The sequence below is a fragment of the Lineus longissimus genome, chromosome 12 (genome assembly GCF_910592395.1).
Source record: "Lineus longissimus chromosome 12, tnLinLong1.2, whole genome shotgun sequence".
NCBI classification, from domain to species: Eukaryota; Metazoa; Nemertea; class Pilidiophora; order Heteronemertea; family Lineidae; genus Lineus; species Lineus longissimus.
In genome coordinates, this window is record NC_088319.1 from 11,809,841 (window position 1) to 11,822,090 (window position 12,250).

Here is a 12,250-nt window from a genome sequence, read left to right on the forward strand (position 1 = left end):
ACTTAAAGTGTACATCAGTATACATCTAAAGCATGAATAAAATTATGATTAGAACTGACTAGAAACATTGTGAACCCTTAAGCGCTATATGACTTTGAGAATATCACCGAACGAATCCCTCTGAACGATCGTAAGGGTAATTTTTCTCTCTATTTTTCTTAACTGAATACTTGAAATGTAATCAGCAGTGTGTGCGTGTGCGTGTGTGTGTGTGGGGGGGGGGGGGGGGGGGGCGAAGAATTATTGCGAGACAAAATGTACATGTATAATATTCTCACCGGCTTGATAAAAGCTTAGTGTATAATTGGAGCATGTCGATTCTCTGAACCACCATTTTTTGACAATGGTCATAATATTTTGAGGCCCATTGCCATAGAAGAGGAACACATGGCCACTTCATGTTTACTTCCCCTAAATGTAGCAAAAGTAATGGCTATCAAAAGGCCTCTGTTGATAACAAAGATCTACGGTTCTCAGCTACTTTTCATGTCTAGTCAGCAGGTATAAAATACCTGTTAGCAAGTCATAAATAATAATTGTCTCAATGGGCATTTGGTTTCTAACAGATTGGCCGCCATTTCTTCCGAGACGATAAGTACGCTTCCGTCAAGAGGGCCGGTGTTGTACCACGTGCAGCTGTTTCCCAAATGTTTTCCTAAACATAATAGCTATCAAACACGTGGAAGCATCAGTCATCTCCGAGCAGTCATCGCCCATGGTCAGCTCCTTCAGAAATGTAATTTTTACACGTAAGAAAGAATGCATAGGAAATGTGTTCTGGTGCCGACATCGCCATTTAAGTTTCCGCCGCTCCTGATGATAGGGTAGATAGGATGTCATTATTAGCAGCCCTGTGTGTGCAGTACCACACGCATCATGAGCATGGAGACCTTAGCAACATGATCAGGACTGTACTTTATGTACCTGAATTCGACAGTATGATGATACCTCAGGATTTGATCGAACGCTTGCAGCTGCTGTCCAAGGTCAAATAAGGACTTCTCTTCCTTCGAGGTTTTCGTCGACCCATTTTATATTTCAATCAAACTGTTTTAGGGAATTGTTAGGAGAACGATTTTTCAGATGACATGGACGGTATCCCTTTCTATTTTCTGTATTTTCTGTATTTCTAACACAATTCTACGTGTGTTTCAGATGCAACACAAAAGACATGGTATTGTACGGAGTGGAAAGCAAACTATCGAACTAAAGAAGTGAAGTGTTGGCGTTTAGGATTCTCATGCGAATTACGTGGCTTTTCAGATGGACTGATATATGCGAATATTCGCGTAACGCTTCTACTTCTTTGGACTTCTGTACCCGATGGTCCGTGACTTAGATCACGTGGTACTTAATATATCCAAGATGGCGGACACGGGAGCTGTGTTATACTCTCTAAACGAGATGGAGAACTCCACCATGTTCAAGACGAACAGCACTGGTGGAAACCCCTGTGGAAATATATTAGACACGGGCATCCAAAATACTATTATAGTAGAGGATTTTGTGGTTTACGGTATAATGATAACATTTTTCACACTCGTTGGTGTTCCACTCAACATATTGACAATCCTTGGTTTCTCAAGAGTCAAGAAGCTCTCTTCGCACACTTTCCTTCTGCAAACGTTAGCAGGGGCAGACACTTTCTTCATGCTGATGGTGTTCGTGGAATACTCGCTGCGGACGTGGTACGAAGTGTTCGGCGCGTCGCGCCAGTGGGATGTAATATTCTATCATAATTTTTTTGTGATTAAAAATTTTACGGGGATCGCATCTGATCTTGCAGTCTGGATGGTCGTGCTTGTCTCGGCTGATCGCTACATTGCTGTGTACCATCCGACACGTGCCATCAAATTCTGCCAAATCAAACCAGCCTTTATCGCAGTTGTCACTATGTTTCTATACGTCATGGCCTTCAATTTCCACAACTTCTTTATGTTCAGCATTGAGGTGATAGGCAACGAAACTTGTCACGATCACATAATTATACATAATACTAGTGGTGCGTATGATATGACTTATAATATGGCCGATAGCTTCATAAACGTCGTCTTGCCCATGCTGCTCGTCACGCTGATGGATACCCGGATGATAATCGCACTCAGGAGGTCAAAAAAGCGCATGGGCAAGCGGAAGGACGAAGCTTCGTCCACAGCAACTGTTGTCTTGGTGGTCCTGGCGACCACATTCGTTCTGTGCGAGATTCCCACCGCCGTGGAGATCTTCATGCGAGTTTTCGGGGAGACGTCGTACCATTATGAACTATCGCTCTCTTCAACTGTGTTCTCGGTCTTTAACTCCTTTATCAATTTCTTCATATATATTCTGATAGGAAAGACATTTAGAGACGCCCTAAAAGCAGCGTTATTCGAGTTCTTCTGCTGCGGTCGCAAGAAGAAAAATGCGTACTACAAAACTAATACGGCGACGACAAGTATGGCGTAGTGCTCCGTAGTGAACTTGTATAAGACTATGGCGTACTGACATGTGATTATTGAAAAGTTTCCGCTGGAACGTCTTCAGATTTTGTCTGTGTCAACCTCGATCCAGGGGCTATTTGTGTCCTCTCATCAATATGGATATTGAACGTATAGCCACCGGGAAGAAGCTTGGTTGATATGGAAACGTGGAGTCAGCTGCAAGCTCTTTGACTTCCACTCTTGTGAGTTCCATGAACTTTAGGCCTTCAACTAAGAAGGCTGCTGATGTTTGGAGCTGATGGCTAAATGTAGTGAAGGTACTACGAACCACAAAACTAACAAAATCAAACATGGCATCGAGCAGTCGGGCGAGCGGAATCAATTCCAATTTTTGCGGGACCCATGCTCCGTATCCTTCGTGACTGTTGTTGACAAATGCATGCTCAATATCTAACCACACAACAAGCAACGTTAAGTGCCTAATCAAATGCTTATGACTGATGCACGTACAGATGTACACCGCATGTGAAGAGGGTGCCGGAATCTCTCAGGATAAGTCTAGCTTCACCCCGCATGCGCACTTTGACGATGTTGCTTTTTTAAAAGGTCACTGGTGACTGATTTTTGATTACTTAAACGACACATGTACATGAACTGAGAAAACGTGTCTTCTTTGAAATACCTCAAGGTGGCTCTCTGATATTTGGTAATCGGAGCACAAAAAAGAAAAACGGAAGAACTACATTACGTTAGCTATATGCGCATTGATTTCTATATGGTAGGTGGCACCCAAGTATTTCATAGCTGGCACATTTTCTCTTCCACCACGTCATTTAAAGTGTAATTAGAATACTTAACTGTTATGATCATAATTTCATATAGCTCTTTTTTCTTTGAGACATTGTATATATATATATACATTATTGTACTCCACAATGATTGATTTGTCACATACCGTATACTCCTATATCTAAATGAAACAGATTTCTATGAGCAAAGAAGGCCCATATGTTTGATGGGAACACATATTGCTTGCCCATCTGCGGGCCACAGCCTTTGGTATGGCCACAGACGTATAGAAGTCCGTGGTATAGCTTTTGATTCAGGGTTGACTGTAAGTACCAGCATTTTGGCTAGAACTTAATCATAAAGCAATAAGTATTTCTTCAAAATGAGGTGAATGCCTATTTAAAACCTGGGAGGCTGTCTTCTGGAAAACAACGGACACTCCCGTCCTTGAAATTGGCATTCACTTCGTTTTGAAAGAGTTCTAATTGCTTTAGAATTTCAAGTTTTCGCCAAAATGGTGGTGCCTATTGCCGGTCAACCTTCAGGCCTGGCAGCACGGTCAGAATAGCCATAAGCCATCAATGCCTACCTGGAATACTAACGGTACTTTCGATGGGAATACGGAGTGTTCATGGTGATGAAATGCCCAACGTTGAACAATTTTTACACAGCTGGTGATTAAGCTACGCCATCTTGTCTTAGATCGCAGAAGTTGGGAATGTTAGAAGGTGGCTAAGCTGCTTGATGAGAGCACCCTGGTATTATCTGTTGATCACTTGATTGCAAAGAAAGATAATTTATTCTCCATGTAGCTTGCTGTGAAAGTAACTTTAGGTCCCCTGCTGAAATGTTATCCTACCATTTTTCGGTGATGGATAAATGCACGGCCTGACAGGAGATGCCACGACTTGATATATCCTTGTTGCCTCGACTTTCAACGAGGGGTCTAGCTTCCTTTCACACCGCGAGTCAAAAGCATTCGTGTAAATTGATTGTCAGCCTGATGCCGTTGTCCAGGGAAAATAGTGGACAAATCGAATGGGTGCAACTATGTTTGTTGCCGATTGTGTTGTATTAGGCGTGTAGTAGCGAATTTTACTAAAAATGCACAAGCGTACACAGCTATATTACAGAATGGTTGCGAAACCTTGCTATTATTGAACTGAACATATTTCGTTTGGTCGACATGCACGCTGGACGGAACTTCAATCGAGAGTGGAATGGCCCGCTCCGTAATATAGCCTTGTGCGGGTTTTTTTACAGCTGATGTGGCATTGCGTTTTGTATACCACAGTCATGCGGTAGTAATGTCTTTCTTGTGAGCATATGACTGGTTTCTAATCGTCCGAGATAAAATCAAGAAACCGAAAAGCCTGATAATACAATTGTTAAGGTTTTCTTGATCCGGTTCGATTTCGTTTTAGAGTGTGCATTTATATAATGTATATAGTCTTATCCTCATGAGATATATAACAAACTTTTTTTCAAATGATTTTTTTCTTTTTCTTTTTCCTGGTTCTTTTAATACCACATATTTCTTCTTTTTCTGGTAGTCGTGTTATTATTATCACATTATGTACAAGACACCGTACCTTTCAATCCCCAAACTGAATTAAGTGAATATACTCCTCGCAGTAACAGCAGTAAGTGTGTATCACTGCTTTGATTGGCCGCCACTGAATCTGAATGAGCTGAAATCGATCATTCCAGGAACTTTTGGACATTTTCTGCCTTTTTTATTCCAAAAGTTCAAAAAAGGTTGTCATATTGCATTTCGAGTCGACATTCGAAATATTTCCCCTGAAAATGAAGTGTTTATACGTTTTTTGTGGTTTTATGCGCACTATTTTCGTAGCGTATATGGACAATTGCTGTGTGATCACTGATCGATGAGTGGCAATTTTATGTGCAGACGATGATGTAAAGCGTGGTAATTTTGACCCTCGAGCAGTTTTAATCTGCTCAAAATAGGAGTAAATATTCACATTTTTTAATATCAAACAGGATTTACATTTCACATTACAGTTTACTCGAATATGTATAGTAAGTTGTCACATTTAGGCTGCGTACATTTGTGTATATCAAACGTGCAATACACGTGCAATGTTCGCCAATGTGGCAGAGTTGATATATTGTATTGTGTCGGTGAGGAGAAAGGGGATGAAACTCACTTCCTTACGGATTACAAACAGAAGATTCCCCTTCTGTCAGGAATTTCCATAATTATTCAGTGCTTTTATTGACTTCTAATCAACAAGCTGTTTAGTTAACGCATGGTCACGTGATAGATCTCCATATTGATCAATTTACTCGAGTAATTTGAGACCACTTCCCGAGAATATGAAATCAACATTGACTGATTTTTACAAAACAACGAAACGCGTAAGTGCTCTTAGAGAGCGCTAGGCAGTAAACGTTTTACACGAGTAACACAATACTATTGTTTTTGTAATTAGGTTTGTTGGCCATTTCGTTTTTATCGTTTTTCCGCCACGCACATTTTGAACTCGAGGTATCATTTACTTGATTGCAAATGTTTTAATGCTGTGCCCGATGATATGTGACCAATGGTACCAGCGGTAAAGTCGCGCTTACTTCTCAGTGGGCAGCATAAACATAATTTTAAAAAAATCAATTCTTAGGACTCAACCGGTCGGTTCTAGGCCGGAGAATAAATAGATAAAACTGCAAATCTGTTCAAAGAGCGTTATTTCGAAGTGCATTTATATTAGAAGAACAACATGTCCTCTGTAGGACTGAATTAGATTGAAGGGTATTTCTTAAAGGGGGCTATAGGACGCAGCGAAGTTGGCATTAGATTAATTTACACGAAATCGACCATAGAGGTCTCTCCTATAGCCCTATATTATGTACATTGAAACTAAACGCTTGCACCTGGAACATGTTTATCGCTGAACGAAACTAAACCCATTTCCTGACTCAAGAGAAAGGCGTCCTTTATAAGTGCCAGTGTGTGGGTGCGCGCGCGTGTATGTAGATAGCGGTGTGCGAGTGAGAAAGCAAGGATGGCCGAATTGCAGTTGTGCGTAACACGTGTGCGCGTGGATACATGTATGTCTGTCGGTTTGTTTGTGATGGAAGATGGTTGATTGTTTCTGTGCCGCGCCCACGAATACGGATGGAAACTTTCCCTGGATGTTGCCCATATGGATGGTGTTTTTTTGTAAATTTTCCGAGCAATACCATCAACGCGCGCTTTGGTTTGCTTGTCAGCCTCATCAACCGACTGTTAAACGACCAACGCACGGGACAAAAGACACAAAGCAACAATTATCGAAATTTTACACGAACTCCAGACGTGCGTCATGGTTGAAAGTGTTGATGCTCACCCATCGAATATATGCTGTTAAGAAATTAAAGAAATAAATATTCATAAAGCTTCAATTATTTTTTTAACCATTGGAGAGTTTCAACCCATATTTGGGACATCCGATGGGCGCGGTACAGTCCCCCACCCTCAGCTTGATTGCGAATGTACATTGTATTGGATGTTTGGCTGCTGTGAAGAGGCGACTGTGTCTAGTGTATGATGTATGTGTGATAAAGTAGTCCGGGTGATAGCACGAAAGAATCTGCTATGGTCACTGTAACCACATAGACTTGGTCAGGGCTTGGACAGTTTGACATTCACGAATTGATCTGCTCTTTTCGAGCTCAGCTCTCGCCGATTGTTTGAATTCGTCAATGAACCATCTTTATACAAGAATGTAACTTGAAGCTTCAAGATGGAGTCGCGACGTTTAAGGTGATGGTGAGAAGTCTAGCTATCAAATGGAGACGGCTCATGACGAGTTCAGATTCAGTTGTGACCATGTAGCCTGAAAGAAGATCGAGTGACTGCATGAATTTTGTGGTGTCCCATGAACTGAGTGTTTGCGACATGAGAATGAATCCACTCCACCCATACAGCCAACCCAATCTTTACAATGAAATATATTCTCCAGATTTGATATACCGCCAGCTAAGATTGTTTGAACAACGACTTCCGTTTGTTATGTTTTTAAATTTCAATGTTTTTCTTCACATTAATTATGAAGGCCTAATGCTTTATCAGTTTTGTAACGTTCATTGCCTTTAAATTTCACCTACTTATTGTACAGTCTAATATTGTATATCGTATGTAAAAAGTATATTTCGTTTCAATGAATGATGTCAAGTTGCAATAAATACATTTTGTCAATACCAATAAAGGAATAAAAAGATAATGTACATATCATTACATTACAAATGATATTTAGCTTCGTTATTTCGCTGATGAACATGACCGAGTCCAGAAGGATTCAGTGCAACACGTCATCTGATCATTGAGATGACAGAGCATGTGCCCCAGAACTGTGCGCCAACTCTGGGACACCGAGAGATTGGCCACATGGCGACACGGTGCATCAATGGGGACTAAGCGAGGAACAAGAGACGAGAGCCATGTTTATTTGAGACATAGGCCTGGTTCTGTAGTACAGCCATCACATGCAAATTGAACGCTAAGTGTAAGAAGAATATGCGGTTCCTTCAGCCGCAAGCTATCAGCCGATCATCCGAAGGCCGACCAGGGTACTCCAGGCTACATATCCCCCGACAGCTTGTAACCAACAAACATCCTGTCGAGGCGTCTGCAGGATATCCGTTTTATTCTTGACCGACCACAATCATCCTCACAGCTGGAGGGAAGATCATATCGCTACATATCTCTACTAAGCACATCCTTGCGACTGACAAGTGCTGTCCCTAATAAAGAGGTTTCCTGACTACTGAAGTCAAATCGTATAGAAAAGACCTATCTGGAACCAATAACTTTGTCCTTAACAAAGAGAAGTCGTCGTGCATAATACAGAGGTGTCCGCTATCGGAGGTTCCACTGAATATCTTTATTCACTCATAGTGATCTTCCTCATGATGTCGCCGTAAGTTCCTGTTGACCGGATGTTACAACCCGGGTAACAACCAGAGACCAATGACTAGAATAATGACGGATTTCATTGCGACTATAAAGACCATGGCCACAACCAGAGACAGACACTTAAGCCCCCTATTTGTAGCCAGGTTTGGTACAATGTACCGTACCGGAACCAAAAGAATAACCGGCTTTGTTTTGAGTGTCTTTAAGATTCCATTGAGACTGCTGCTTGGATCTTCAACCATTTCAAAGTTGCCTGGCCAGGGGTAGTATCAGGAGCCTTCCGCCTCTGGTAGAGCTTCTGTAGCACTTTACACTTGAAGAAAGGCCGCATTGCCCTACTGGGCAACTGTAGTTGACCAATTAAAGTAGCTCATGTACCTGAGGGACCTTACCTGGGACAACATCAGTGCCATCCTCTTGTAAACAGGGCCTACAACTCGACTTCTTCTTAATAATGTTTCCGTGGGAGTAAGTATGTATCGAGTGAAATGGCCTGATATTGTCAGAATGCATCAGTGCATGCCCTCAGCCACTGGCAGATAGTCAATTTCATTGAATACCCACTTGAACACAGGCCCAAGTAGCAACCCATGTAGCCTAAGTAGCTCGTGCACCTGAAGCTATGCACCTCCTGTACCCGGGACATCAGGACTTTCTTTCGCTGACGGAGCTGCTGTCTCTCTGCCCACGTAGCCTACTTGCCAACTCAAGCAGCCTGTCTACTTGAAGAAGCTTATAATGTACCCGAGGTAGCTAATTTACCTGAGCATCATCATGCACCTGATACAACATCAGGTTCTTCCGTCGAGAGGTTCCTTTTTAGTGTGTTCTTGGAGACAGGCCCAGGCACCCTACTTGACGACTCAAGCGGCCTTCTTGAAGTAGCTCATGTACCTGAGGTACCCCATGTATACCTGAGACAAACTTCCTATCTCATAGAAGCCTACACTTGAGGGCAGGCCCGAGTACCCGAGTACTTGACAACTGAAGTCTAGTCTTCTTGAAGCAGCTGAATGTGGTAAATCATGCGCCTGGAACAGCATCAGGACCCTTCTGCCACAGGCAGAGCTTCTGTCCACTCGTCGTCTACACTTCGCCAAAGTGCCCTAGTACTTGTCAACCCAAGTAGCGGAATCTGTACATGAACTTCTTGCTGGCCTGCACTTGAAGACAGGCCAGAGTACCCTTGAAAACTCAAGTAGCCTTCTTGAAGCAGCTGAATATACCCATGGAAGCTAAGCTACTTCAAGATAACCAGATATCTAGGCGTCGGGTTGAGAAGGGTAAAGATTGCGGGCTGTCTCTAAAACATCGCGACATGGCACCTCCAGTCTTCGGGGGAGGGGGGTGATGAAAGCATGGATAATAAAGATTAGGTTTTATCTATACATGTATTTCATAAAGGGTATCTTACAGGATCTCCATGCGGCTGCAGGCGGTACTCTGTTGTATGCAAACGGTCAATACGACGCAGTTTCCCCTTGGCGACAACTGGACTGGTGTAGTCATGAGGAGTTGCTCGAGACAGTTCAGGGACATGCTGCGACCAATTAGATCACCACCTGCAGACCATGTACGCAATAGATCGTATGTCAGAATGAAAGAGATCAATGAGGCGGGACAAGGATCTCATAGAGAGACCAAAACCAGTGACCATATAACACTGAGACGAGGCATGACAGTCACATCAAGATAGGTGAAATTGACGGGGTTGCATTGACAGACCATACATGCGATTGTCAGTATGTCACAACCTAAGAGACGAATCAGACGAAACGTCTTCATAGACTACGACCATGGTAAGACCTTCGAATCCATTGACAATGGCATTGAGATGACTGGGTTTCATTAGCAGACCATGCACCTGATTGTCAGTATGTCACAACCTAAGACACTAATCAGAAGAATCGTGTACATATACTAAGACCATGGTAAGACCTCGAATCCATTGACAATGGCATTGAGACAAGACACATCCAGATACAACTCCACAGAGAAGACACATCAACACGCCAGACACATCCAGAGACGACTTCAGTGGCCATATATGCAAGACTATTAGTCTTTATTCATCCTTGATGAAGCGTATCTTAGTAACATTATCTCCCTGTGATCCAGGACGGCTTTAGGTTGTAGCAAACGGTACGAGCTGGCATATGTATCACCAGGTGAGACATAGACTGTTTAGCCACACATTACTCAAGAAAATCGAGGGAATATATTGCGACCAAACACGTCGCACAGCCCATGTAAACAATTGATTGTGTGTCACAACCAAAGGATTCCCATGAGACGAGACGTGTTAATAGATACAACAAATTATATTTGGGTGAGACCTTCGAATCCAGTGACAATCATGACAATGAGGCGCATGAAGACACAATCAAGAGGTGACTTTGAGTTGTTTGCATTGCAGGACCGCGCAACAGCGATAAGTATGTCACATCCTCAGAGACCGACCAGATGAATGTGTCCATATTGACTACAAACTATGTTGTTGAGACGTTTAATCCAGTGGCCATGGCATTGAGACAAGACGCGCCATACACATTCAACTCCAAGTATGTCACAACCTAGGAAACTAATGAGACGGTTAGTGTCCATGGAGAAAACAAACCATGTTATTGATAACTTCCAAGTCCAGTGACAATCATGACATTGGGTGATATGAATAAAGACTAGCAAATGCTTTTATCTAAAACTCCATGTACATTTACACAAGGCCTTTCTGTACAAAATTGAAGTAAAAGCATTTGCTGGTCCTTATTCATATCACCCAATAGACATACCAGGAGACGATTTTAACCTGGTTGGATTGAGAGTCTCACACTGACGAGACGTGTCCATAAAGACTACAAACCAAGTTGTTGAGACCTTTAATCCGGTGAACATTGCATTAAAACAAGCCTCGCCAGACACCCAGCGACGATTTGAAAGACCATACAAGCAAGCCCGAGTATGTCGCAACCTATGCGACCGATGGGACGGTTGGTGAAACCATGGCGACCTCAAAGGCCAGTGACAATCATGATATTGAGGCGCATGGCACACACACCCGAAGACGACTTGACTTTGTCGCATCGATAGACCATACGAGTAATTGCAACTCTAACTTAACTTTAACTTTCGTGAGACTTTTAATTCAGTGACCATGATTGCACTGAGACAATACATGCAAGACACATCCAGAGACGACCTGAGAGACCATACAGACAATCCATGTATGTCACTACATATCAGGACAATGAGACGAGACGTGTGCACAGAGACAACAATCCATATTTTTGCGACCTTCAAGCCTACTAACAATCATGATATTGACGGGCATGATAGACACATCCGGAGACGACCACGCTTTCACAGCCGTAGAGGAGGATGGAACCATATTACCGAGACCTTGCCATCAGCATTTTCCTCTTATTGCAGCGGTTTAAAACAGGATCTGGTAAGCGCCCTACATGTACCTGTCCCACCCTGAACTCCAGCACAACACTACTCGGCACCAGTGACAAAGCTGGTGACGTGTGCGAGAGGAGGAGTATACGACCGATTCTGGTGTTCGAGGATGTTCCTGTTCCCGATTGTAAATTGGTTGTCATGCGACACAACCTGTTAAGAGACAGTCACAACCTTGGAGTTTTCCCTCGTCCTGTTTGGAGACAGTCGTCTCAAACTCAAGGACATGTTGTGCTAGTCACAACACGAGAGGACATATGGTGTATTGCTGGTCACAAGACTGGAGGAGACACCAAAACGTAGGTATTGCATCGGCACAATCAAATGCGACATTGGTCAGCTGGACAGATTCCCAAGTGTTTGGTTGTTTACAAGTGTCTGATGAGACATGTTCCGTTTGGTCGTCAGTACCTGCTTCCAATCTCTACCATCTATGCAACCTGCCTGCCCAATGGCATTTAGAGTTATTTGGGCTAGATGAGACACATCAAGAGAGACAATGTCACAACCAAAGGGACAATCAGGACTATATGCCATGCCATGTTCATAGAGACTATTATTGATACAATTTGCATCGCCATATAATCTCTTAGTATCGATCCACAGGTTACAAGAAAAAGGACAATAAAAGATTATACTACCAAGATTTTCTTTATTTGTACTAAAA

General features: G+C 42.7%; 1 protein-coding gene across 3 annotated transcripts in view; it reads left to right on the forward strand.

Annotated features, from left to right (window-relative positions):
* Positions 1-7,429, forward strand: part of LOC135496472 (FMRFamide receptor-like) — a 73,111-nt gene extending 65,682 nt beyond the window's left edge. For all 3 annotated transcript variants that reach the window (XM_064785809.1, XM_064785808.1, XM_064785811.1), the window contains one exon: positions 1,156-7,429. In XM_064785809.1, the coding sequence (XP_064641879.1) occupies positions 1,324-2,445 (1,122 nt within the window). In that variant the 5' untranslated portion in view covers positions 1,156-1,323 and the 3' untranslated portion in view covers positions 2,446-7,429. The remainder of the gene's footprint in view (positions 1-1,155) is intronic.
* The last annotated feature ends 4,821 nt before the right edge of the window (positions 7,430-12,250 follow it).